Here is a 24,113-nt window from a genome sequence, read left to right as displayed (position 1 = left end):
TGTTCACTCTGTTCCTGAATGCAGCCCCCATGTGGCCCTGTGTGGTGTGCAGTGCCCTCCTTCCCTAGGCTGTGGGTACAAGTGACTAATAAACTGTTGTTCTTATCTTCCCAGTTTTAGGTGTTATGTGTTTGGCCATTCCCTTTAATCCTAGGGTAGGGGCTCCCTCCTTCACCAATGAGGTAAAGAGGAGGCAATGGAAACCTTTCTGCCTGTGATGTTTTATTATTATACAAGGAATTTTGCTAAGTGCAGGGGCAAAGGTAGTGATCAATAAGATATCATCTCTTGCTTCAAGGAGCTTATGATTTAGAGGGATAAAAGAATAATCTAAAACTTAGAACTGGATTATCTAATGAAAGCCAGGCTAGTTGCCTGCTGTGATCAACTCTGGAACAAAACATTAAGAGCAGTAAATTGGAAAGGGGGAGCCTGAGGTTTAGAGGGCTTAAAGCAGTACCAGATATGTTTTAGAAAATTGAAACTCCTGGTCCCCACCCTTATCTATTCTGATCCTGTAGGTGTTTGAAAGGCTTACATGTAAAGTGGTATTAGACTTGTTCTATGTGACCTCCAGCAGTTAGGAACTACCTGAAGGAAGAGCAAGCTACAAAAAGATGGATTTGGGTTAAAAAATAAAGTACCTCTGTTGATGGTCAGAAATACCTATTTAAGGACTTGGTGACTTTGGCTGATACTAACTTCTGCATCACTGGAAGTGTTACTGCAGATGGGTGACAACCACCTTGTGGAAATTCTGGAATTGGATCTCAGGCCCTTCAAGTTTTATAGCACTGGAGAATATCTGGGTTTATGATCAGCGAAGGTTTATGGAAATGGTGGGTGCTAAAGTATGACTAAAAGGTATGGAAGCAGGAGAGCATGTCTTTTCTTCAGAGAATGCTACATTTTAAATTTTAGTCAAATTATATAAATATATGTCTAGGAGTTGTGAGTGGTGAGATTCAACAGGTGGATTGGGATCAAACTGTGGGGAGTTCCGAGTGCATAATAAGCATTTTATGTTTATTTGATAACTAACAAGTGATAATGACACTTGCCATGGTCTGAATGTGCCCCCCCCCCGATTTATATATTGAAAATTAATCTCCAAGGTGATGGTATTAGGAGGTGGGGCTTCTGGGAGATGATAAATTTTGGATTATTTGTACTAGTTCTGTGAAAAATACCATTAGAATTTTATAGGGATTATATTGATTGTACATTGTATACATATTGCAATGATTGTATATTCCTTTGGATAGTATGGACATTTTAACATATTAATTCTTTCAGTCCATGAGCACAGAGTATTCTTTCCATTTATTTGTGTCTTTGGTTTCTTCCAACAGTGTCTTACAGTTTTCAGAGTACAGATCTTTCACCCCCTTGATTACATTTATTTCTAGATATTTTATTCTGTTTGATACAATTATAAATGGTATTGTTTCCCTTGATTTCTATTTCTGACAGTTCATTTTAGTGTATAAAAATACAGATTTTTGTATATTAGATTTGTATCTGGAAACTTTACTGAATTCATTTGTTAGCTCTAATAGTTTTTTGATGGAGTCTGTAGGATTTTCTACATACTGTATCATGAAATCTGCAAATAGTGACAATTTTAAGTCTTCCTTTCCATTTTGAATGTCTTCTATTTCATTTTCTTGGCTATTTTCTCTGGCTATGACTTTCAATGCTATGTTGAATAAAAGTGGGGAGGGTGGGCATCCTTGTTTTGTTCCTAATCTTAGAGGAAAAGCTTTCTGCTTCTCACCATTGAGTATGATATTAAATGGGGCTTGTTAAATACACTTTGTATGAAATTCAGGTACATTTCCTCCATGGACACTTCGTTGGGAGTTTTTTTTTTATCATAAATAGATGTTGAATTTTGTGAAATGTTTTTTTCTGTTTATATTGATCTGATCATGTTTTTTATTTTTCATTTTGTTAATGTGATATATCATGTTGATTGATTTGTGGATGTTGAACTATCCTTGGATCCCTAGAATAAGTCTCACTCGATCTTGGTGTCATACCCTTTTAATGTGTTGTTGAATTAGGTTTACTGAGGATTCGTGCGTCTATTTTTCTCAAGGATATTGGCCTGTACTTTTTTTATTTGGTGTCCTTGTCTGGTTTTGGTATCAGGGTAATGCTGGCCTTGTTTGTTCATTTGTAAAGTTTATTTATTTTGAGAGAGAAAGAGAGAGAGAGAGAGAGAGAGCAAGCTGGGGAGGGTCAGAGAGAGAGGAGGAGAGAGAGAATCCCAAGCAGGCTCTCCGCTGTCAGCACAGAGCCTGACATAGGGTTCAAACTCATGAACCGTGAGATCATGACCCAAATTTGAAATCAGGAGTCGGATGCTGAACTGACGGAGCCACCCAGGCAACCCTGGCCTTGGTAAAATGAGTTTATAAGTGTTTTCCTCTCTTTAGTTTTTTGGAAGAGTTCAAGAGGATTGATATTAATTATATGACTAATTATATTGGTGTTCTTTATATTTTTGGTAGACTTTATCAGTGAAGCCATCTGATCCTGGACTTTTGTTCATTGGGAGGTTTTTGATTACTGATTCACTCTCTTTACTCATGATGGGTCTGTTCAGATTTTCTATTTCTTATGATTCAGTCTTGGAAGGTTGTATGTTTCTGGGAATTTACCCATTTCTTTTAGATTGTGCAATGTGTTGACATACAATTATTAATTGTAGTCTCTTATGATCCTTTGTATTTCTGTGGTATCAGTTGTAACTTCTCCTCTTTCATTTATGATTTTACTTATTTGGGCCCTCTCTTTTTTTTCTTGGAGTGCCTAGTTAAAGGTTTGTCCAAATTCTTTATCTTTTCAAAGAATCAGTTCTTAGGTTTATTAACCTTTTCTACTGCATTTTTAGTTTCTATTTCTTATTTCCTTCCTGTTCTTTATTTTTTACTTCTTTCTACTAATGGTTTTGTTTGTTCTTTTTCTAGCCCCTTTAGATGGAAATTTAGGTTGTTTATTCAGGCTTTTTCTTTTTCTTGAGTTGACCTGAAATGTTATGAACTTCCCTCTTTTAGCCACTTATGCTGAATCCTATAGATTTTGATACACTGCATTTTTGTTTTCATCTGTCACTAGGTATTTTTTTATTTACCTTGATTTTGATTACCAATTAGTTCCTCGATAGTATGTTTTTTAATCTCCACATTTTTGTGGTTTTTCCATTTTTCATTTTGTACTTGATTTTCATACCATTTTTCTGAAAAGATGCTTGATATGATTTCATTCTTCTTTTTTTAAGTTTATTTATTTTGAGAGACAGAACATGAGTGGGGAGGGGTAGAGAGAGGGAGAGAGAGAAAATCCCAAGCAGGCTCTGTTCTATCAGCCCAGAGCCTGATGCAGGGCTTGAACTCATAAACTGTGAGATCATGACCTGAGCCAAAATCAAGAGTCAGATGTTTAAATCACTGAGCCACCCAGGCACTTCCAATTTCATTCTTCTTAAATTTACTGTAGACTTGCTTTGTGGCCTAACATGTGATGTGGAGAATGGTTCATGTGAACTGAGAATATGTATTCTACTGCTATTGGATGGAATGTTCTATAAATAAACATTAAGTCCCTCTGGTCTTATTTAAGGCTGATGTTTTCTTATTGATTATCTGTCTGGATGATTTATCCATTGATGTAAGTGGGGTTTTAAAGTTTCCTACTATAATTGTTTTGCTGTCTATTTCTCCCTTTAGATCTGTTGATATTTGCGTTTTATGTTTTTGTGCTCCTATATTGGTTGCATATATATTCATAAAGGTTTTATCTTCTGGCTCAGTTCACCCCTTTTGTCATTAGGTATTGCACTACTTTGTCTTTTATTAGTCTTTGTTTTAAAGTCTAGTTTGTCTGTTATGAATACAGCTACACCAGTTTTCTTTTGTTTTCCTTTGTATGGAATATCTTTTTCCATCCTTTTACTTTTAGTCTGTGTGTGTCTTACTTCTGAAGTGTGTCCTTTGTAGGCGGCATATAGACAAACTCCTCTTTTTCTCCATTTAGCTACTTTTGATTGAAGAATATAGCTGATTTATATTTAAGGTAATTATCGGTGGGTATGTGTTATTGTCATTTTAAAAATTGTTTTCTGGCTGTTTTTGTAGTTCTTATATGCTTCTTTCTTCTCTCTCTTTTCTCATGTAATGTAGTTTCATAACTTTCTTGGTGTTATTTTTAGATTCCTTTTTCACTTTCTTTTGTGTATTTACTGTAAATTTTTGTTTTGTGGTTACTGTGAGGTTCACATATAACATACTATCCATATAATGGCCTATTTTAAGGTCAGAGAAACTTAAATTTGAATACATTGCCGAACTCCACATTTTGACACCCCCCCCAATTTTATGTTTTTGATGTCATATTTTACATTTTTAACTTTATGTATTCCTTAGCTAATTATTGTAATTTTAGTTAATTTTGTCACTTTTGCCTTTTGACCTTCATAGAAGCTTTATGAGTGATTAGTCAACTACCTTTACTATATATTTACCTTTACTAGTGGGATTTTTACTCTTGTAAAAATTACTCTTGTTATTAATTGGTGCTATTTCATTTCAACTTAAAGAAATCTCTTCAACATTTCTTACAAGGCTGCTTTAGTGGTAATGCACTTCTTTAGCTTTTCTTATGTGGAAAAGTTTTTAATCTGTCCTATGATCACCTTGCCAGACAGAGTATACTTTTCTTTTTAAGTTTTTATTTTTATTTAAAAATTTTTTGAAGTTTATTTATTTATTTTGAGAGAGGGAGGAGAGCACAAGCAGGGGAGGGACAGAGAGAGAGGGAGAGAGAGAGAATCCCAAGCAGGCTCTGTACTGTCAGCACAAAGCCCGATGTGGAGCTTAAACTCACGAACTGAGATTATGACCTGAGCCGAAACCAAGAGTCAGATGCTTAACGACTGAGCCACCCAGGCGGCCCTTAAGTTTTTATTTAAATTCCAGTTTGTTAACATACAGTGTAGTATTAGGTGTACAATTAGTGATTCAACACGTCCTTACAATACCTGGTGCTTATCACAACAAGTGCACTCCTTAGTCCCCATCATCTATTTAACCCATCCCTCTACCTACCTCCCCTCTGCTAACCATTAGTTTGTTCTCTATATTAAAGAGTCTTTCTTGGTTTGCCTCTCTCTTTCTTTTCTTCCCCCTTGCTCATTTGTTTTGTTTCTTAAATTCCACATATGAATGAAATCATATGATATTTGTCTTTCTCTGACCAGGCAGAATATTTTTGGTTGGAAGTTGTTGTTTTTGTTTTTGTTTTTTTCCTTTTAGTACTTCAAATATGTCATGCCACTCCCTTCTGCAAAGTTTCTGCTGAAAAATCTGCTGGTAGCCTTATAAGGTTTCCCTTGTATGTAACAAGTTTTTCTCTTGCTAATTTTACAGTTCTTTCTTAATGTTTAATTTCTAATATTTTAATTACAGATATTCCTCTGGGCACCTGGGTGGCTCAGTCGTTAAGCATTTAATTACAGATATTCCTCTGGGCACCTGGGTGGCTCAGTTGGTTAAGTACCCAATTTTGGCTCAGGTCATGATCTCACGGTTCATGGGTTTGAGCCCCAAGTCAGGCTCTGTGCTGACAGCTCAGAGCCTGGAGCCTGCTTTGGATTCTTTGTTACCCTTTCTCTCTGCCTCTCCCCCATTCGCCCTCCATCTCTCTCTCAAAAATATATAGACATTAAAAAAATTTTAATTAAAGATATTCCTTGACTTATGATGGAATTATGTTCTGACAAACTTACTGTAAGTTGAAAATATCTTCAGTCAAAAATACATTTAATATACCTAACCTATTGAACATCATAGCTTAGCCTTGCCTACCTCAAACATGCCCAGAGTAGTTATATCAGTGTACAGTTGGGCAAAGTCATCTAATGCAAGGTCTACTTTATAACAATGTGTTCAATAACTCGTGTAATGTATTGAACACCCACTGTACTGAAAGTGAGAAACAGAAGTGTTGTAAGTATATCAGTTGTTCTTGTGATTGACTGGCAAACTGCTAGCTGTGGCTTGCTGCTGTCACCTAGCATCATGAGGGAGTATTACACCACATATCACTAGCCTGGGAAAAGATCAAAATTCAAAATTTGCTTTTTCAGTTTTTTCAGTTTCTACTGAATGCATATCACTTTTGCACCACCATAATGTCAAAAAATCATAAATTGAATTGTCATGAATCAGGGACTGCCTGCATAATGTGGTGTCTTTGGTATGGATCCCTTTGGGTCCATTTTGTTTGGAAATCTCTTTGTTTCCTGGACTTAGATGTCTATTTCCTTTTCCACATTTCAGAAGTTTTCATCTATTATTTCTTCAAATAAGTTTTCTGCCCATCTCTTTTTCTCTTCTCCTTCTGGGACCCCTATAATGTGGATGTTATTCCACTTGATATTTTCCTATGGGGCCCTTAAGCTCTCTTCACTTTCTAAAATTCTTGTTTTATCTTTGCTGCTCTGCCTGGGTAAGTTTCATTGTTTTTTCTTTTAGGCCAGTGATACATTCTTCTGCTTTATCCAGTCTTCTTTGTAACCCCTCTAGTTTATTTTTCAGTTCAGTTATTTTATTCCATCAGTTCTGTGACTTGTTTGGCATTGCATTATTTTTTTTAAGTTTAAAAATATTTTCTGTATCTTTGTTGAGGTTCTGACTGTGTTCATCCATTTTTCTTCTCTAGTGTCTTAAGCATCTTTATTACCATTACTTTGAATTCTTTATCAGGTAGATGACTTAATTCCCATTTCGCTAATGTTTTCTTTACAGTTTTTGTCTTATTCTTTTGTTTGGACTGTATTCTAAGTCTCCTCATTTTGCCTGATTCTCTGTGTAGTTTGTATGTATTAGGCAAAACAGCTACTTCTCCAAGTCTTAAAGGAGTTGCCTTGTATAGGAGATGATATGATATGTGGGGCCTAGAATCACAATTCTCCCTGGCCATTAGAGCCAAGTGCTCCAGGGGGCTCTCCTGCATAGGCTGTGTGTGCCCATCAGCTATGGTGTGGCTGCTGTGGAGGGAGAGCCATTGTACTCCCAACTGTGCTAGCAGGTTAGAGGAAGACTGCCATAAAGGCACCCACCAGGGTAGGCATTATCAAGGTATGGTGTGATTGCAAAAATGGTACCCATTAGCACTTTTGTCCCTGGAAAGGGTCCCAACAGGTTCTTGTGTTTCTGACAGTCTCTTTAAGATTTGCAAGTAGCTCTCCTTCACATATGATATATGGTCTAGGTGCTTTTCAAACTGCTACTTTTGTGCTGAACCCTGCCTGGCCTGAGTCTGCATACAAGCCCTTTAAGGGTAGATTCTTCATCCCGTACAGTTTTATGGTTCTCCTGGACATAATTCCCATCGGTTTTATGTTTCATGGTCTTGACTCTCCAGTTCAGGACTCAAGGTTGGGGTACCTGATACAGAACACAAACCCCTCAACCTCAGGGGAAAGTTCATATTTTTGAGATCTTTCCAGAAAGTGAGTCACCATGCCTGGGGTGGGGTTTTTGGCAAGAACATGAATCTCCCTCTCCTGCCTTTCTTATAACACAAATCTGGTGGTGATGAATTTTCTTAGCTTTTGTTTATCTGGGAAACTCTTTATTTGTCTTTTATTTTGAAGGACAGTTTTGCTGGGAATCCTAGTCTTGGTAGTCAGTTCTTTTATTTCAGCATTTTGAATATATCATCCCATCTCTTGTGGTCTGTAAGATTCTGCTAAGAAATCTGCTCATTGTCTTATGGGAGCCTGTTTGTGTGTGATGAATTGCTTTTTTTTTTTTTATTCCTGCTTTCAACATTCTCTTTTTGTTTTTGACTTTTGACATTTTAATTATAATGTATTTTGGTGTGGACTTCTTTAGGTTTACTCTAGTTGGATTTTTGGGGGGAAGGTGGGGCTTCTTGAATCTGGATATCCATTTCTTTCCCCAGAACTGTGAAGTTTCTTTTTTAATTCTTTTTAATGTTTTATTTATTTTTGAGAGAGAGACACACACACAGAATGTGAGCAGGGGAGGGGAAGAGAGAGAGAGACACACACAGAATCTGAAGCAGACTCAAGGCTCTCAGCAATCAGCACAGAGCTCGATGCAGGGCTTGAACCCATGAACTGTGGGATCACAACCTGAGCTGAAGTTGGACGCCCAACAGACTGAGCCATCCAGGCGCCCCCCCCCCCCCCCCCCCCCCCGCCGATTTGGGAAGTTTTAATCATTTTCTCTAGTAACCCTTCTGATCCTTTGTTTCTCTATTCTCCTTCTTGGGACATTTATAAATGTATATTAGTCTACTGGATTGTGTCTCATAAGTTCCTTATGCTTTCTTCATTCTTTTTTCCTTTCTTCTTCTGACTAGATAATTTAAAATGACCTATCTTTGAGTTCACTGATTCTTTCTTCAATCTGATCAAGTCGACTGTTGTTCAATTAAGTGAACAACAAATTCTTTGTGTGTCAATTCAGTTATCGTATCCTTTGGCTCCAAAATTTTAAGTTGGTTCTTTTTTTTTATATTTTCCATGTTTTTGATGTTAGTCTATTTTGTTCATACATTGTTTCCCTGAGCTCATTGAGCATTCTCATGATGGTCATTTAGTATATTATCAAGTAACTCATATTATACCCATTTCTTTAGGATTGGTTTCTGTAGATTAATTTTGTTTCTTTGATTGGACCAATATGTCCCTGTTTCTTCATGTACCTTATATCTAACTTGGTGTTGGGATTCATGTACTTGAAAAAACAGCTAGCTTTCCAGTTTTTATGGGCTGTCTCTGTTCAGGGAAAGACCTTTACCAATTATCCTCGCTAGATATTCTGGGGTTTCCTCAAATCTTTTTGGTGGGTGCATATTCTCTGGACTGGTTTATATAGAGTCAGAGGGATTTGCTAGTTTTATTTTTCAGGAGCTCATAATCTTTTGCTCCCTCTGGCATCTGTGCGCATTACTGCAGTTTCTCTAGAAGTGACACAAATTCCTAGCTCTCTTTTATCCTCATTCTACACTGCCGCATCACCCCCATTCCTGGCCCCAGCTATCCAGTGTATGTTGTGTCAAATCAGTGCTCCGAGACTGGAGAGACAGAAACCAGTCCCTTGAGCAGCCCCTGAGAAGCCAGAATATTGATGCACACTCCACTCCTCTTTCCTACCCTTTGAGTGGGAGGCCACTTCACTATGTTGGCCTCTATCTGTTGTACTGTTGTTCCTCTGAAATAGTAACAGGCCACCTAAGTATCTTTTTCCATCTGGAATCCTAAGGCATCTAGAGTATGCTGTGTCCTATAAGTGTTCTGAGACATGCAAAACAGAAACTAGTGCCTTGGGCAGCCCCCTGAAAATTTAGAAAATTATACACAGTCTCCAACTCTTTCCCTCCCCAAGGAAAAGCCAGGAGTTAGGAGTTTTCTTTCACTTTTTCTACAGTGAACCAGGGGGAAGGACTATGATGAGAGAGTGTGTGCTAGTCCAAACCCTCACTTTCATTCTCAGCAGCTCACGGCCCAACATCATTCTTGTTAGCACTTAGATTCAGGCAAGACAAAAACCAGTTCCTCAGGTAGCCCTTCAGAAAGTCTGCTTACTGGACATACATTTTGTTTTTTTCTTTCCCTCCCCAAGGAAAAGCCAGGAGCTGGGATTTTTTGCTCAACAATGCCTCACTGAGCTGGGGCAGGGAGGGAATATGGCCAGTGAGTTCTACAGATTTTCCTGCTGGCTTTGATGTGATTGGTTTCACACTCACTTGGGGTGCAGCAGACTTCTGGCCATTTTTCTGAGTTTCTCACAAAGGAAATTGATCTATGTATTGTTATTGAATCAGTGTTTACATGGGGGATGGGCAGCTACGGCTTCCTATTCTGCCATTTTGCTGATGTCATCTCACATCTTTAAGGGAGATCTTAGTGATTCATTTCCATTCCTGCTACCACCACTCCTACTATTAACTGCCTCCCTTCTTCCTCCTCCCCACCTTCTCCTTTTTCATATTAGTGCTTTAGGTTAACTCATATGTATTTTCTTTCCTTTTTCACAATTCCTTTTTGTATTTCATTTCTTCTAGATTCAATTTCTGTCTTCCTAAAGCATATATTTTAGAAATTGCTTAGTGAGGATCTGGTGGTGATAAGCTGTCTTAGATTTTGCTAGTCTGAACATAACTTTATTTCAAGATCATTCTTTAACAATATTTTAGCTACGTATAAAATTCTTTGTTAACAGTTATTATACCCCAGTTTTATCATCTGACTTCTATAATTGCTATTGAAGTTTCTGCTACTGGTGTAAATGATATGCTTTACAGGTATTCAGCCCTTTTTAAAAAATGTTTATTTATTTTTGAGAGAGAGAGAGAGGGAGAGAGGGAGAGAGAGAGAGAGAGAGAGAGAGAGAGAGAGAGAGAGAGAGATCACAAGCAGTGGTGGGGGGGGGCAGAGAAAGAGGGAGACAGACAGAAAATCCCAAGCAGGCTCTTCACTGTCAGCACAGAGCCTGACCAGGGGCTGGAACTCATGACTCATGAGATGACGACCTGAGCTGAAATCAAGAGTCAGACGCTTAACCAACTGAGCCACCCAGGTGCCCCTGTCTTTTCCATTTGGATGATTTTAACATGTCTACTTTGGCTTTGGTATTCTTCACTTTTACTGTGGTATATCTGATTGTCCATTTCCTTTTGTTTGTCCCACTTGGGATTCATTGAGTTTATAGGATTAATTAATTCTGGATATTTATCTTTTATATACTGTGTTTCCTCCATTATCTTTGTCTTTCCATCTGTAATTGGAGAATTTCATTTTAACCTGCTCTCTCACTCTCTCTTTTAGAGGAGAAAGAGAGCATGGGAAGAGCTGGGGGAGAGAGACAAGGAGACAGAGAGAGAGAGAGAGGGAGGGGGAGAGAGAGAGAGAGAGAGAGAGAGAGACAGAGAGAGAGACAGAGAGAGAATCTTAAGCAGGCTCCACACCCAGTGTGAAACCCAGTGCGAAGCTCAGTCTCACAACTGTGAGATCATCACCTGAGCCAAAATCAAGAGTCAGATGCTTAACTGACTGAGCCATCCAGGCATCCCAACCTCCTTGTCTCTTAATATCACTTTTATAGTTTTGATCTCTTCTTTCTGCTTAATTCTATCTAGCTTCTATCTAGGTTATTTTTCAAAATGTCTGTTTCAGGCAACAATTCTTATTTCAGCTTTGAATTTTAAATTTCAGTGATACTTTTATTTTATTTTATTAAAAAATTTTTTAATGTTTACTTTTGAGACAGAGACAGAGCACAAGCAGGGAGATGCAGAGAGAGAGGGAGCCACAGAATAGGAAGCAGGTTCCAGACTCTGAGCTGTCAGCACAGAGTCCGACGTGGGGCTTGAACTCACGAACTGTGAGATCAAGACCTGAGCCGAAGTTGGACGCTTAACCGACTGAGCCACCCAGGCATTCTCCCAATGATATTTTTATTTTAAAAAATGATATCTTGTTCTTTCAAAAATGTACCTTTTTAAAGAGTAACTTCTACTTTCCTCATATGTTTGAATCTATACTCCATTAAAAATATTAGCCATGCTTATTTTATATTTTATTTCTAGAAATACTGTTATTTGAAGATCTTGTTATTCGAATTCTGCTTTTTATTGTTGCTTCCAACTCTGGCTCATGGTAGCTTATTTCCATGTATAATGTTGCATTATAGGCTCAAATACAACTGGATTATCTCAGTGAAAATCTCCCTCAATTTCAGTTGAGGGTTTCCTTCTAAATAGGATTTGTATTTGTTTCTTGCATAGTAACTGAAGGCAGTAGAAAGAAGGACTGGCTTTCTGTTAATTTTTTGTTTTTTGTGATCCACACCTTTACAGATAAATTCGAACCTCTTTAAGGAAAAGCCATGATTAGGATTATTCAGGGGAGTCTTTTTTTCTCTCACCTTTTCTTATGAATGGATCTTTCTCATTTACACGTTTACTGGTAAAGTAGCCCTTTATGTGTCCCAGCTTTATGAGGATGTTCCCTTGATGCAGTTTCTCAACTTGTCCCAGTCCTGGTTTAGACTTGATTACCAACTTTGGTTAATTTAGTACAAGAGCTTGGGAGTGGGTCAGTGTCCGAAAAAGAATTCCTATAGAAGTTATGGTTGAATCTCTGCTAGTGAGTGAGGTCACAGTGCCAAAAGGTAAGGAGGAGGGAGAGAGGTCACCTGAGGAGGAAAGCTCAAGAACCCCCCCAGAATGGATGGGGTTGGAATCTGAAGGAAGTAAGATTGTGTAGTTTCTCCCAATGGTAAAATGGGAGGTTTGAGGACAAAGAGATAAAGAAAGGTGAGGACTTTGAGAAAACATACTGTGATTAAGATGGCGTTTGACAGTAGTTTTTCTGGCGTTCTGGGATGGGCACATCCCAGGGATGGAGGGAAGGGGTAAATGGTAGGGAAATGGAAGTAGAGAGGGACCCTCTGAGTCCCTTTTGCTCTGAGAAGAAAAGTAATTTATTGTATGCAGTGTAAATAATTAAACACTAAATTTTATTATTATTTATTTATAAGTGAGGTATAATTAACATATAATGTTATATTAGTTCCAGGTACAAAAGATAATGATTCAACAATTCTATATATAACTTAGTGCTCACCGCAATAGGTGTAGTCACCTGAATTTTAATTTTTAACATTTAGAGAGGTTCCTGAAGAACTTAAACTATTTAGTCTTTGCACATGTTCTTCTCTCCTCAGAGCACCAGATTTATAAGATTTCAAGGTCATTAAAAAAAAAAAACTATCCTATCTAAATAATTAGCTATCATATTTAAAAAAAACTGAACTTATTGGGTGGAAAATATAGATTAAGGTAAAATAATTTATAGCATTTTTTTTTTTTTTTTTGGAGTTTAGCCAAAGCCTTTATTTAGGGACTTGTATAAAATTTCAAGCATGGTTTATCCATTAGGGGATAATGTTAAATCAGACTTTAAATCAGTTAATTTGTGAAACTAACCTTGAAGAAAATGAAAGATAACAGTTTGTAGGCTCTTCTGGATGACAGCAGGGTCTTTGCTCCTTTAAAGATCTGACAGGTTCATGTTGTTCTGTGGAACACTCTTTTGGCCCTTTTCATATTGTTCTGTGGAACACTCCTCTGGGAGAAATTAATGGGTATGCGTAGAAAAAAGGGTTTCATGAACAAACTAATTTGAGGAACTCCTTTTTAAAGACTCTAGGCCTCTTTTGGAGATTCGTAAAATTCACTATCACATTAAGGGTTTTGAAAAGTAGAGTTTAAAAAGCTGTTGAACTTGCGTTTCTCAAACTTATTTGAGTGAAGAAATGAAAAAGTTTGTATGTGTGTGGTGCTGAGAGAGAAAAGTAGAGAGAAGGCTATTATTAACACTTTATGTAACAGTGTTTTGTGGAACTAGTTTGGGAAATACCTGTTTAAAATCTCTAGTAAAAGGAAAAGATTTCAAATAAGTATAAGGACCTCCTTTATATCAGGCCCTGTGCTAAGCAAATAGACATTGAGTCCATAAGATATTGACCCAGCTTGTTCACTGCTCCCCAAAACTCTGCTCTGCTAGAGAACTCCAGTTATCTATTGATCCTCAGTTCGCACCATATAGCACCATTTAGGAAATCTATGATTAAGTCGTTTTTGGTTCTAACAAACAGAAATGCAGCCAAGATAATTCTGATAAATAGAGATGAGGTGGATAAGAGGGAGGTCATTGTAAGGCTATAGAGATTTTGCAGAAACAAAAGTATAGTTTGGTTTCATGAAAATCAGGGTACTATCAGACATGGAGCAGTTGCTTAGTCCTTATCAGTTTCCTTTGTGTAGTCTAGTCTTTTGTCTCACTTGTAGCCTGTCTGAGGCTTTCTTACTTACTTACGTAAGCCTAATATGGCCATTTCAGCCCCATCTCCACGTGACCTTTTGAATTCTCAAGTTGATGTAATTGATTCCTGTCCAGTGAATCTATTAGCTGGCTTGGGAATGGTATCCACACTATTCTAGTCAACCAGGGGTGAGGAATGATCAGTCACATGAAGAATGAGGTTGCTTCTTCAAGGGGTGAGGGTTGGGATGGAATGGATATTAAACATATTTAATGCAATTGGGATGAAGAATTGTAGTGTTTGAAGAGACAGGGAATGGTAAGTTATTTCCAGCACATTCTGTTATTATGTATAAAAATTCGTATGCAGAATAAGTTTCCACCTTCATTTGTAGAACATGATATCCAGAGGAACTAAAATATAAATTATCCAAAATAGATAAATAAACTCTAAAATAAAACAGAATCTCCTGCTACCTTTGAGTTTTTAACTAAAATGACCTGTTAATGTTGACAGGGATGCACGGAAGTACCAAATATGTTCTGTTAAGTGCTTATGTAGAAGACCAGAAAGGGATTATTGCTTCTTTCACCTTCTGACCTACTAGAAGGACTACTGAAAATTCTTTTCAGGTTGTTTGTAAGAATGCTGTGCTGTTAAGTTACTTTGGAAGGGACAACTTCTTAGTTGGTCTAAAAGAACCTTGTATAACACTCTCATGACTCAGTCATGCCATATGTGCCCATGTGAGTCCAACTCTTTTGGGTCACCAGTGATTGAAACAGGAATGCACAGAATAGTATTCAGAATGCATCTTGTTTTTTCTTGTGTATTTCATGAAATGTAAATGGTTGAGGTACATTTTGAGATCTCTGATCTCTAGTGATTCAGCATGGCTTCTTCTGCTGAACAAGTCTGAGCTCATTTCCCCCTGCTTCTTATAGCCATATGTGGAAGGGTCTACTGACCTTTCCACCGACAGATTCAGACTTGACTCAGCATCTAGATGCAAGAGGACTTGAGACAAGAAGTATTTAATCCACGTTCAATTCTGATAATTTTGCCTTCTGATTATTAGTTTTCAAGGGAGAAAATTTATGGAGCATTTAGTCTTCAAAGATACTGGCTTCTAATATAGTTCTTTCTCACTGTATAGTGGCAATATTATCATCCTGGTGTCTACCTTAATCTCCCATGCACTTTAGATGGCCTACGTCAGGCTTTCAGGTCCTGATAATCCAGTGAAGGAGTAGGTCCTTTGAGGGACCAGTCCAGACCCTGGAATATGGCAATCTCATCAAATTCCTAACAGCTACTTATAGCCTACTGCTTTTTCCATCACTTTCCTTAGAAATGTCTACAGATATTTAAGACAGAGCTTTCCCCTGTGCTTTTTCTGACTCTTGAGTTAACTTGTTTTAGATACTTGGTTATCCCATGAAGGCTACATTTTACCTGTTCCTGTGAGTTAGCAGGTCCTTCTTAAAGTGCTTATTCTCCACCATGTTAAGCCACGTAGCTTCTCGTGATCTTTAGACCAAGCCCACAGATATTTTGAGAATCTGTATACTTTGATTCCAAGCCTCTGTACAGGAACTCATTTTATATTGGGTGGAAAATAAATTTTAATTCCAGTTCATGTCCAATGACTTGGTAATAGCTATGTGGAATGTTTCTTGGGAAGAATACTAAGGATGATCCTATATGCTTCAAGACAGAGTGGATACTGGATTAGGGTGATAATGGTGGGATTGGTGGTTGGAGGTAGTGGCAGTATGCATGGATCCTTGCCCCATGACAATATGCTAAGGAGATTTCTCCTCACCATCCTACAAGGTAGCGACTTGCAAACATCACGATGGGTTAAGAAACCCTTGGCTATGAGTATTAGGGAGATAAGGGAAGAGATCTTTCAGACAACTAAATGGTCTTTGGAAAGGGACATTGTGAAGGGGCTAAATTTTGACCATGGAAAGAAGGAGGAGTACTTAATTAGGGGGACTAAGTCCCTCATTGTTCCAACTACAGGACATATCTGGAACTCTTTTTGGAATTATATTCTCCATCTCCCCTAAAACTTAATCTTCACCTTTAAATTTAGGCAGTCATCTCTAAGGAAGGACGTTTGCTGTGGGAATTGATTCTTAGTGTGTTTGCCATGCTCAGTAAGCACCCTCTTCGAGTCCTTGACATTTTTTCATCTCTTCTACTTCTTGCTTCCCAGTTTTGCTGCCATGCCTTTTGTATAGTGAGTAATGGTTCATGAGTTGCCTAGTTTGCTGTTATTTAATGTTAATACATTGGCTTTCATTTAACAAAATGTATTGAAGCCTGCCATGCCAGACATAATCCCAGATATTAGGTATAACTACCATGGGCTCTAAGTTCTTATATGCCAGCCAGACTCCCGTGCTTATAGGAACTGTCATTGATTCATATATCTTTGTTCAAAGTCTTGGGCTTCTGCTTTTGTCTCTATTCTCTGAGCTTCTCGTCTAGTTAACTTCCTGTTTCCTGTCCCTCTAACTTTTGCTTTGTTTTCACAAGTCTTTGAGCCTCCTTCCCATAACCGGGACCCTATAGGCTCTATCTGTACATCTCAGTGGCCAACTGCCTTCAAGAATTATTCTGTCAGAATTTCTCACCCTATTCTCTACCTATACTCCCATACTTTATCTTGCCAACTGCTTTCCTGAACCATGCTTATTTAAACTTTCCATACTCTGCGGTGAAATTCTGCTGTCAACTGGACCTGTACCCCACTGCTTTGCTTCAGGTGTAGTGGGCAGGTCTCATGTCAGGGCCTCCCTCCTCCTAATCCTAATCGCTTATGTTTTGTCATTGATGAATCTTGAGACATGATGGAATTAAAATATGTTTGGAAAACCTTATTGGCAATCCACTCTATAATCCACATTAGAATATTCTCGTTGTAATTATAATTAATATCCTTTTATAGCTTGATTTTTGGCTTGAAAGTGAACTATGGTGGCATCTTGAATAAAGTTCTGGTCTATGAATGAATGCCTTAAACTAGTCTGAAATAAATGTAGGCTCATTTTCAGAAATGGTATTTTCATGGATGGAACATAACTCGTTGGGACTGTGATTGTTGTAACATGTTTGAGATAAAGAGAAGTTTGAAAATGCTTAACACCTTGAAGTGCTCCTGAAAAATCAATATGGACTTATCCAGGAATTTTTGGTTGTTGCTTTTGCTTGCCTATTTCAAATAATCTGGCTTATTATTCTTTATAATGAAATCAATTCAGGATCATCATCAAAACCAGTTTCTGGCCCATACTTCCCAAGGAAAGGAACCCCATGTGCCATTTTACATTGTGTCCAGGATGCACGATGACTCCATTTTTGACAGGAGGCTTTCATGACAAAGGACTTCTTTTATTAAAAAAAAATCCATTGACAGTGTGGGAAGAATATTAAAAAAAATTTGACATTTCCCATTTTCTTCTTTGCACTTGCATAGTATCAGAAACTGAGTGATTGAAGATCATACATATGTTCAATTTGAAATGAGACTTAATTGATTTGAAGAACCTCCAGTATATTTTTGAACATTCAAATTTCCTGTGGAATCAGCAAATCCTGGCCTTGATCTGGGGTGGAAGGAAATAAGCATGTAATACCTCTGTAAAGGCTATTCTAAATTTCAAGGCAAAGATTTGTATTTAGAAATCGGTCTTCAAAATGGCTTTTTTTTTTCATGATGAAAAATGTACAGACGAAGGCAAATTGGTAGTAGGCGAGATTAGGGACTCCTGGGTTCGTTTACCACTTGTTGCATGGTTTCATCCCATAGATGACACTGTTCTTGAGCTCTAAGTGGTTTATGCCTCACTGCCATCTGGCTCAACCAGCTTCAGCACCATAAGGTGAACTGAACTGTTTGTGGTAGGAAATAGTGCTCTATATTTGTCATGATGTACTAGCACAGACCCAAAGTCGGTAACTGCTTGACATTCCAGAAAACATTCTCATGGCAGTGAGTTGAACTTCATGGAATGTCTTTTTCCAGTGTATGATGAAGTCATTTAGCAATAGTTACCTTTTGTGGAAGAAAATCTTGTTAAAAATTAGGTAGTCCTGGGAGACCCAAGAGTTTGAGGGCTTGTTTTTGAAGTAGACACAGCACCACTTGTATGTACTTTATTTAGACGAGAGGAAATACTGATGCATCAATATGGTAGCTTAAGAGAGTGACACAGGAAGTTTCAGTTTTATTTTTTTTTCCTTTTTCCATTTGACCATGAAATATATTGAGTTGGTGCAGAACTTCGAAGGGTCCTTCTGTGATTTTATCTGTAGCCAGATCAATAATTAAGAGATCATCAATCCGGGTTAGCTGGCCTGGAAGCAGGGAAAGCAGAGCATTTCGGAAGCAGTAGACACTTCCAGATTTACCTTCTTATATCTCTGACTTCATGTCTGCTCAGTATTCTCTATTCCTATATCTTCTATCGCCACCCCTGGGTCTCTCAGGTGTGGTCCTATTTAACCTGTGACACTGTTCTAACCAGAGCAATGAAACTCTGACTCCCCATACCTTCTTGTCTTTACATGTCTCCCAATTTGCTCGTAAGTGGTACAGTTTCTTTGGCACGTCCAATCACTTGGCCCATCAATATTTTCTCAGTCTGAGAAACACCTCTTCACCCAGGAGAGAAGGTTCATTGTGAACTGGAATGTGAAGAAAACTGTGCAGTTTCTGTGTGGTCTCCCCAATGGTGAAACTTACCCTAGAGAAAGCACAACCCATGGTAATAAGCTTAATAAAATCTGGTCTTCTAAGAGGAATGGCTTGGTTTTGGCTTTGTCCTTTTTCTGTTTGTTTGTTTTGTTTTTGTTTTTTTGTTTCTCTTTTTTTGTAATTTTATGTATGTATGCATGTATGTATGTATTTTTTAATTTATATCCAAGTTAGTTGGCATATAGTGCAAAAATGATTTCAGGAGTCCAGTGATTCATTCCCTATGTATAACACCCAGTGCTCATCCCAACAAGTGTCTGCCTTAATGCCCCTTACCCATTTAGCCCATCCCCCCCCACAACCCCTCCAGCAACCCTCTGTTTGTTCTCTGTATTTAAGAGTCTCTTATGTTTTGTCTCTCTCTCTGTTTTTATAGTATTTTTGCTTCCCTTCCCTTGTGTTCAGATCTTTTGCATATTAAATTCTACATAGGAGTGAAACCATATGATATTTGTCTTTCTGTGACTGACTAATTTTGCTTAGCATAATACCCTCTAGTTCCATCCACGTAGCTGCAAATGGCAAGATTTCATTCTTTCCGATTACCGTGTAATACTCCATTGTGTATATATATATCTTCTTTATCCATTCACTTGTTGATGGACATTTGGGCTCTTCAGTACTTTGACTCTTGTCGATAGTGCTGCTGTAAATACTGGAGTTTGGCCTTGTCCTTTTAAAACTATAGACCCCTGCTGCCCTCTCCCCCATCATTTCATGCAGAAGCAATGGTTTCTTGCCTCCTGAGGCCTAAATTCCTTATGAGAGAAACACCCTAGCCATGAGTGTTTTTAGCCCAATTCGATGCTTTTGATGTGAGTTCTCCCTGGTGTGGAAAGCCTGCTGGCAGTTTGTGCGTATGGCTTGTTATCACTTACTTTGCTCAGTCTGGAGAATGAGGCAACCAAGGGAATAAAGAGAGAGAGAGGAGTCTGTTGCAGAGTAGATGAGGGCCCAAGAGTCAGAATATAAGGGTTTAGAATACATAAGAAAGTTTCTTTTAGGTAGGATGCAATTATTTAATAATAATGATATTTATTGAATCCCTACCTTTTATTTATTTTTGAGAGAGAGTTACACGTGGATTATGTGTGTGTGGGTTGCCATTGTTCAAGGGTCAGTCCCTGTGAGGCCTTTCTTTCCTGTTGATGACTCTTGTGTTGGGGTCTGTAATGGACAGCTATTCTTGTAATTGACGCTTGTCAATTACAAGTGATACAGCTTTTCCTTTTAATCTCCTGACTCCACTTTAGTGACGTTTCCCTCTATTAATTTTCATACTCCTAATACCATCATATTGGGGTTAGGATTTCAACATGCGACTCTGAGACATAATTATTTACTCTTCAGCCAATACTTTGTTTTTAAGTTTTTACTTAAAATATATGTATTAAATAAACACTGTAGGAACAGTAACAGGGAACAAATAAGTATTTAAAGAACTCAATCTTACCTTTACCCTTATAAATCTATTTGATGATCTTTAATTGTGTTTAGTGGCTCAGCCACTATGCAGTCTTCATTTTCCTGTGATCATTAACTGGTTATCTCTGCTTAAAGTTTTGAAAGTTTTATATTGATAAAGACATATTTCATGGCATAGCTAAGGCTTAAGGAAGAAACACTTCTTCATTAATTAAAAGGGAATGAGGATCTCCAAAAATGTAAACTTGCTGAGTTTTTTGTCACTAATCTAAAATTTTAAAATTTATTTATTTATTTACTTTGAGAGAGAGACAGAAAAGAGAGAGGCTGAGCAGGGGAGGGGCAGGGAGAGAGAGAATCCCAAGCAGGCTCTGCACTCTCAGTGTGGAGCCTGATGTGGGGCTCAAACTCACGAACTGTGAGATCATGATCTGAGCCAAAATCAAGAGTCGGATACTTAACCAACTGAGCTACCCAGGCACCCCTAAAATTTTGAAAATCTTTTTTCACATTATACTTGGTAGCATACATTGTTACTTCATATTACTTATTCGCTTCCCAACTCAGTTTTTCTCTGGAAAACAAACAAAAAAACAAGCCGACAATCTGTGTACCTTCATAGTTATCAATGGTTTATTGGGGCATCTCTGTTCAAAATCCTTTGCTCCTCACTCATACCTCCATTGCAAATTCCCTTTCTATAGTTTGAGAAACACCAATGCATTGTTTATAACACAAACTTTGCTTTTGCCCTGTGAACAGGGAAGATAAACTTTTAAAATAGTTCATGTGAAATCTTTTTAGTAGCATTCATTACCAAATCAAGCAAAATGTAAATAGAATAAACCCCATTAATAATGTTTTGCCTGAGATTCATTTTAGCCATGAGTCTATTATATGGAAGCAGTTATCTGAGAGATTCATTACATTTTACGACAATTTATTAATTGCCTAACATTCTTCAGATATCATGTTAGGTCTAGTAGGAAGAATAAAAAGAAAACATACCATCTTCCAGCTTCAGTTTCCCAGCATCAGACAATGGGACTTTCAATGATGCTGGAAATGCTCTTTATCTACGCTGATATGACAGGCATGGCTTTTGAATGTTTGACATTGTGGCTAGTGGGTCTGTGGAACTGAACTTTTACTTACATTTTTCTGAATAACATCTCTACTGAGATATAATTGATATATCATCATTCACTCATGTAAAGTGTACATTACAACAATCTTGGAACATTTTCATCACCCCATCAGGAAACCCAGAACTCATTAGTGGTAGTGGTCACACCCCCAAATTCTCCCCATCTTCTCAGCCCTGGGTGGTTGCCAATCTTTCTGTCTCTATGGATTTCCCTATTTTGGACGTATCATATAAATGCTATCAAAATATGTGGACTTTTGTGACTGGCTAATTTAATTTTAGTTTATTTAAATTTAATAGCCACATGCGGCTAATGGCTATTATAGGAAGCAAGTGAAGTGAAAGACCACATACAGATCCTGAAGGCTAAGAAGAAGATAATTCTGAGAAAGGGGAATGCGGAATACAGGTCAGAGAGATTGGAGATGAACCCAGATGGAGCCTAGTGATAAGACAGGTTCCTGGAGGAAGGGATGGTTAACAGTACCAAATAATACAGAGGGGTCAAGAAAGAATAGTTCAGTGTAAAGATCGGATAAAAATCCTGATGACAAAGGGCATTGGCATGTGGCGTTGGTGAAGAAGTGTAGGCGGGTGGAATTTTATATCATTCAGAGATGGAGGGAAGGAAGAAAATTTCAAGATAGCCTGAGAAGGATAACAGGATTGATAGAAATTTTGTTTTGTTGCTGTTAATATTTTTAGTGTAGACATGAGCCTATATCTAGGCAGAAAGAAAAGGATCTAGTCGGAATGAAGAGATTAAGGATGATTGAGCAAGGTTCTGAAGGATATGAGTGAGGGTGGGACGAGGGTTTTTAGTATAGGAGCAAGCCCTGGCAAGGAAGATTGAAGTCATCTTTCTCAGAGGTAGGAGTAAGTAAAGAAAGAGTAGGTGAAAATACAGAGTAATGTTTACATAGAAAAGAAGGAAACTAAAGGAACTCATTTAAGAAAGTGGGAATGAGGCCTTCTGTGGGTAAAATTTGGTTCCTCCAACCATCACTGTGATCAAATGTGGAGAAGGGAGTTCTCCAGATGCTCTGGGAGGTGAGTGTATCAATTTCTTATATTCTTGTTGCTGCTCAAATGAATGTGTCTCCTAGAAGCAACAAACATTTTCAAGTACAAAAAAGCCACATGAGATTCAGAGATCCACATGTGTCAATTTTCACTTAATGAAAAGTAAATTGTCCAAAAGTTTACATATGAGATCTTCAAAGATAAAATGTATCAGTGTATGCATCCTCCCTTCCACCCTCCCTTCCTCTCTCCTCCCTCCCTGTTTCCTTCCTCCCTCCCTTCCTTCCTTCCTTCCTTCCTTCCTTCCTCCCTCCCTCCCTCCCTCCCTCCCTCTCATTCATTTATTTTTCTTTCAGTTTGTAGAAAACATTGTATCCTCTTGCCCTTTTCCCTCCAAGGAAAAATGGAAACAAACAAAATATAAAACTTTGGAAAAGCCCAACATTAATCCATACTATAATGAATACAGAATTTCATGTTATGCATTATAATAAAACTGTTTTAGTTTAATTTAGTATTTTCTTTATTTTTCCAAGCCGTGTTACAACAGTTAATGGAAGAGCCAGGAAGTGCTTTGAAAATCCCAAATTAAGAAAAACAAAACAAAACAAAAGAAACCAACTATGCAAATATAAGAACAAAATCTACTAATTAATATTTATTTAATTAGTAATGTACTTTAGAACATGCTTTCGATATAGAAGTTTTAGAAATTAAAGCTAACTTTTATGGTATTTTCAATATATAAAGTTATATATTCATGTATCTATGTATTTGTATGTATGTATGTGTGTACTTATGTATTTATTGATTTCTTTTAGGCTTTTAAAACCAAGGATGGATATCTTGTAGTTGGAGCAGGAAATAACCAACAGTTTGCTACTGTGTGCAAGGTAATCTTGAATCACTGGGGTGGGCGGATGACCCGTGCAACAACTCGTTTTGTATACAGCCAGGAAAGTTCAGTTTTGCCTAGAACAATGTTGTTAAGTCTACAGCCAACTCCAGACCCCTTGCCTTCACACCTAACAATGTGCCATTTTGATACGTACAAGTGCTCGGGACATGGTCTGAATTAGCATTCTGACTATATGTTTTTTTCAGGTTATCTGGCTGTATTTTGAAATGAATCATAGTACATAGGAACCTAACTTATCCTCAAACAGGACCTGACTACCAGTCCAATGAAAAAAAAAAGGAAAGAAAAAAATGCACTAATTTTTTTTTTAAATGTTTATTTATTTTTGAGAGAAAGAGACACAGAATGTGAGGGGGAGGGTCAGAGAGAGAGAGAGAGAGAGAGAGAGAGAGAGAGAGAGACACGGAATCTGAAGCAGGCTCTAGGCTCTGAGCTGTCAGCACAGAGCCCCATGTGGGGCTTGAATCCATAAACCAAACCATGAGATCATGACCTGAACCGATGTCAGATGCTTAACCGACTGAGCCACCCAGGTGCCCCCCAAAAAATGCATTTTAAAGGGAATTTTATTGCCAGGATATTTTTCTTTTCTCTTTCCTTTCTTTTTTCTTTTTCTTTCTTTTTCTTTTTTTTTTGTAATAACATGAGATCTAATTAGGCCCAAATACAGTATAATACCAAATTTATTGTATTAACCACTAGAAAACTAAAAACAACTTTTCACATTAGCTTTTAATTTTGCAGAATACCTTTCTGCAAAATTCATGTTTTAAAGTGTTAGCAATTAAGGTTGTATTAAAGATGTTGCTACTCATTGGGTTTAAAAAAAGGCCTTGGAATAGTTTGAGATAATTTTATATTGAAGATTTTACATTTTTGGCATCGCTTAGACACTTTTTTTATTTGATGTCTTTACTACTTACCTAGATTTTAGGGTTTTTTAGATTTGCTTTTATTTAAGTC

The 24,113-nt window shown here is 37.6% G+C and overlaps 1 protein-coding gene across 6 annotated transcripts in view; it reads left to right on the top strand.

Annotated features, from left to right (window-relative positions):
- The window catches only part of SUGCT (succinyl-CoA:glutarate-CoA transferase), a 747,074-nt gene that overhangs the window by 297,247 nt on the left and 425,714 nt on the right, over positions 1-24,113 (top strand). For all 6 annotated transcript variants that reach the window (XM_042914509.1, XM_042914495.1, XM_042914503.1 and 3 more), the window contains one exon: positions 23,053-23,124. In XM_042914509.1, coding sequence (XP_042770443.1) covers positions 23,053-23,124 — 72 coding nt within the window. The remainder of the gene's footprint in view (positions 1-23,052; positions 23,125-24,113) is intronic.

This window comes from Panthera leo, chromosome A2 (assembly GCF_018350215.1).
Source record: "Panthera leo isolate Ple1 chromosome A2, P.leo_Ple1_pat1.1, whole genome shotgun sequence".
Classification (NCBI taxonomy): Eukaryota; Metazoa; Chordata; class Mammalia; order Carnivora; family Felidae; genus Panthera; species Panthera leo.
This window is presented reverse-complemented; position numbering and strand designations above follow the sequence as displayed.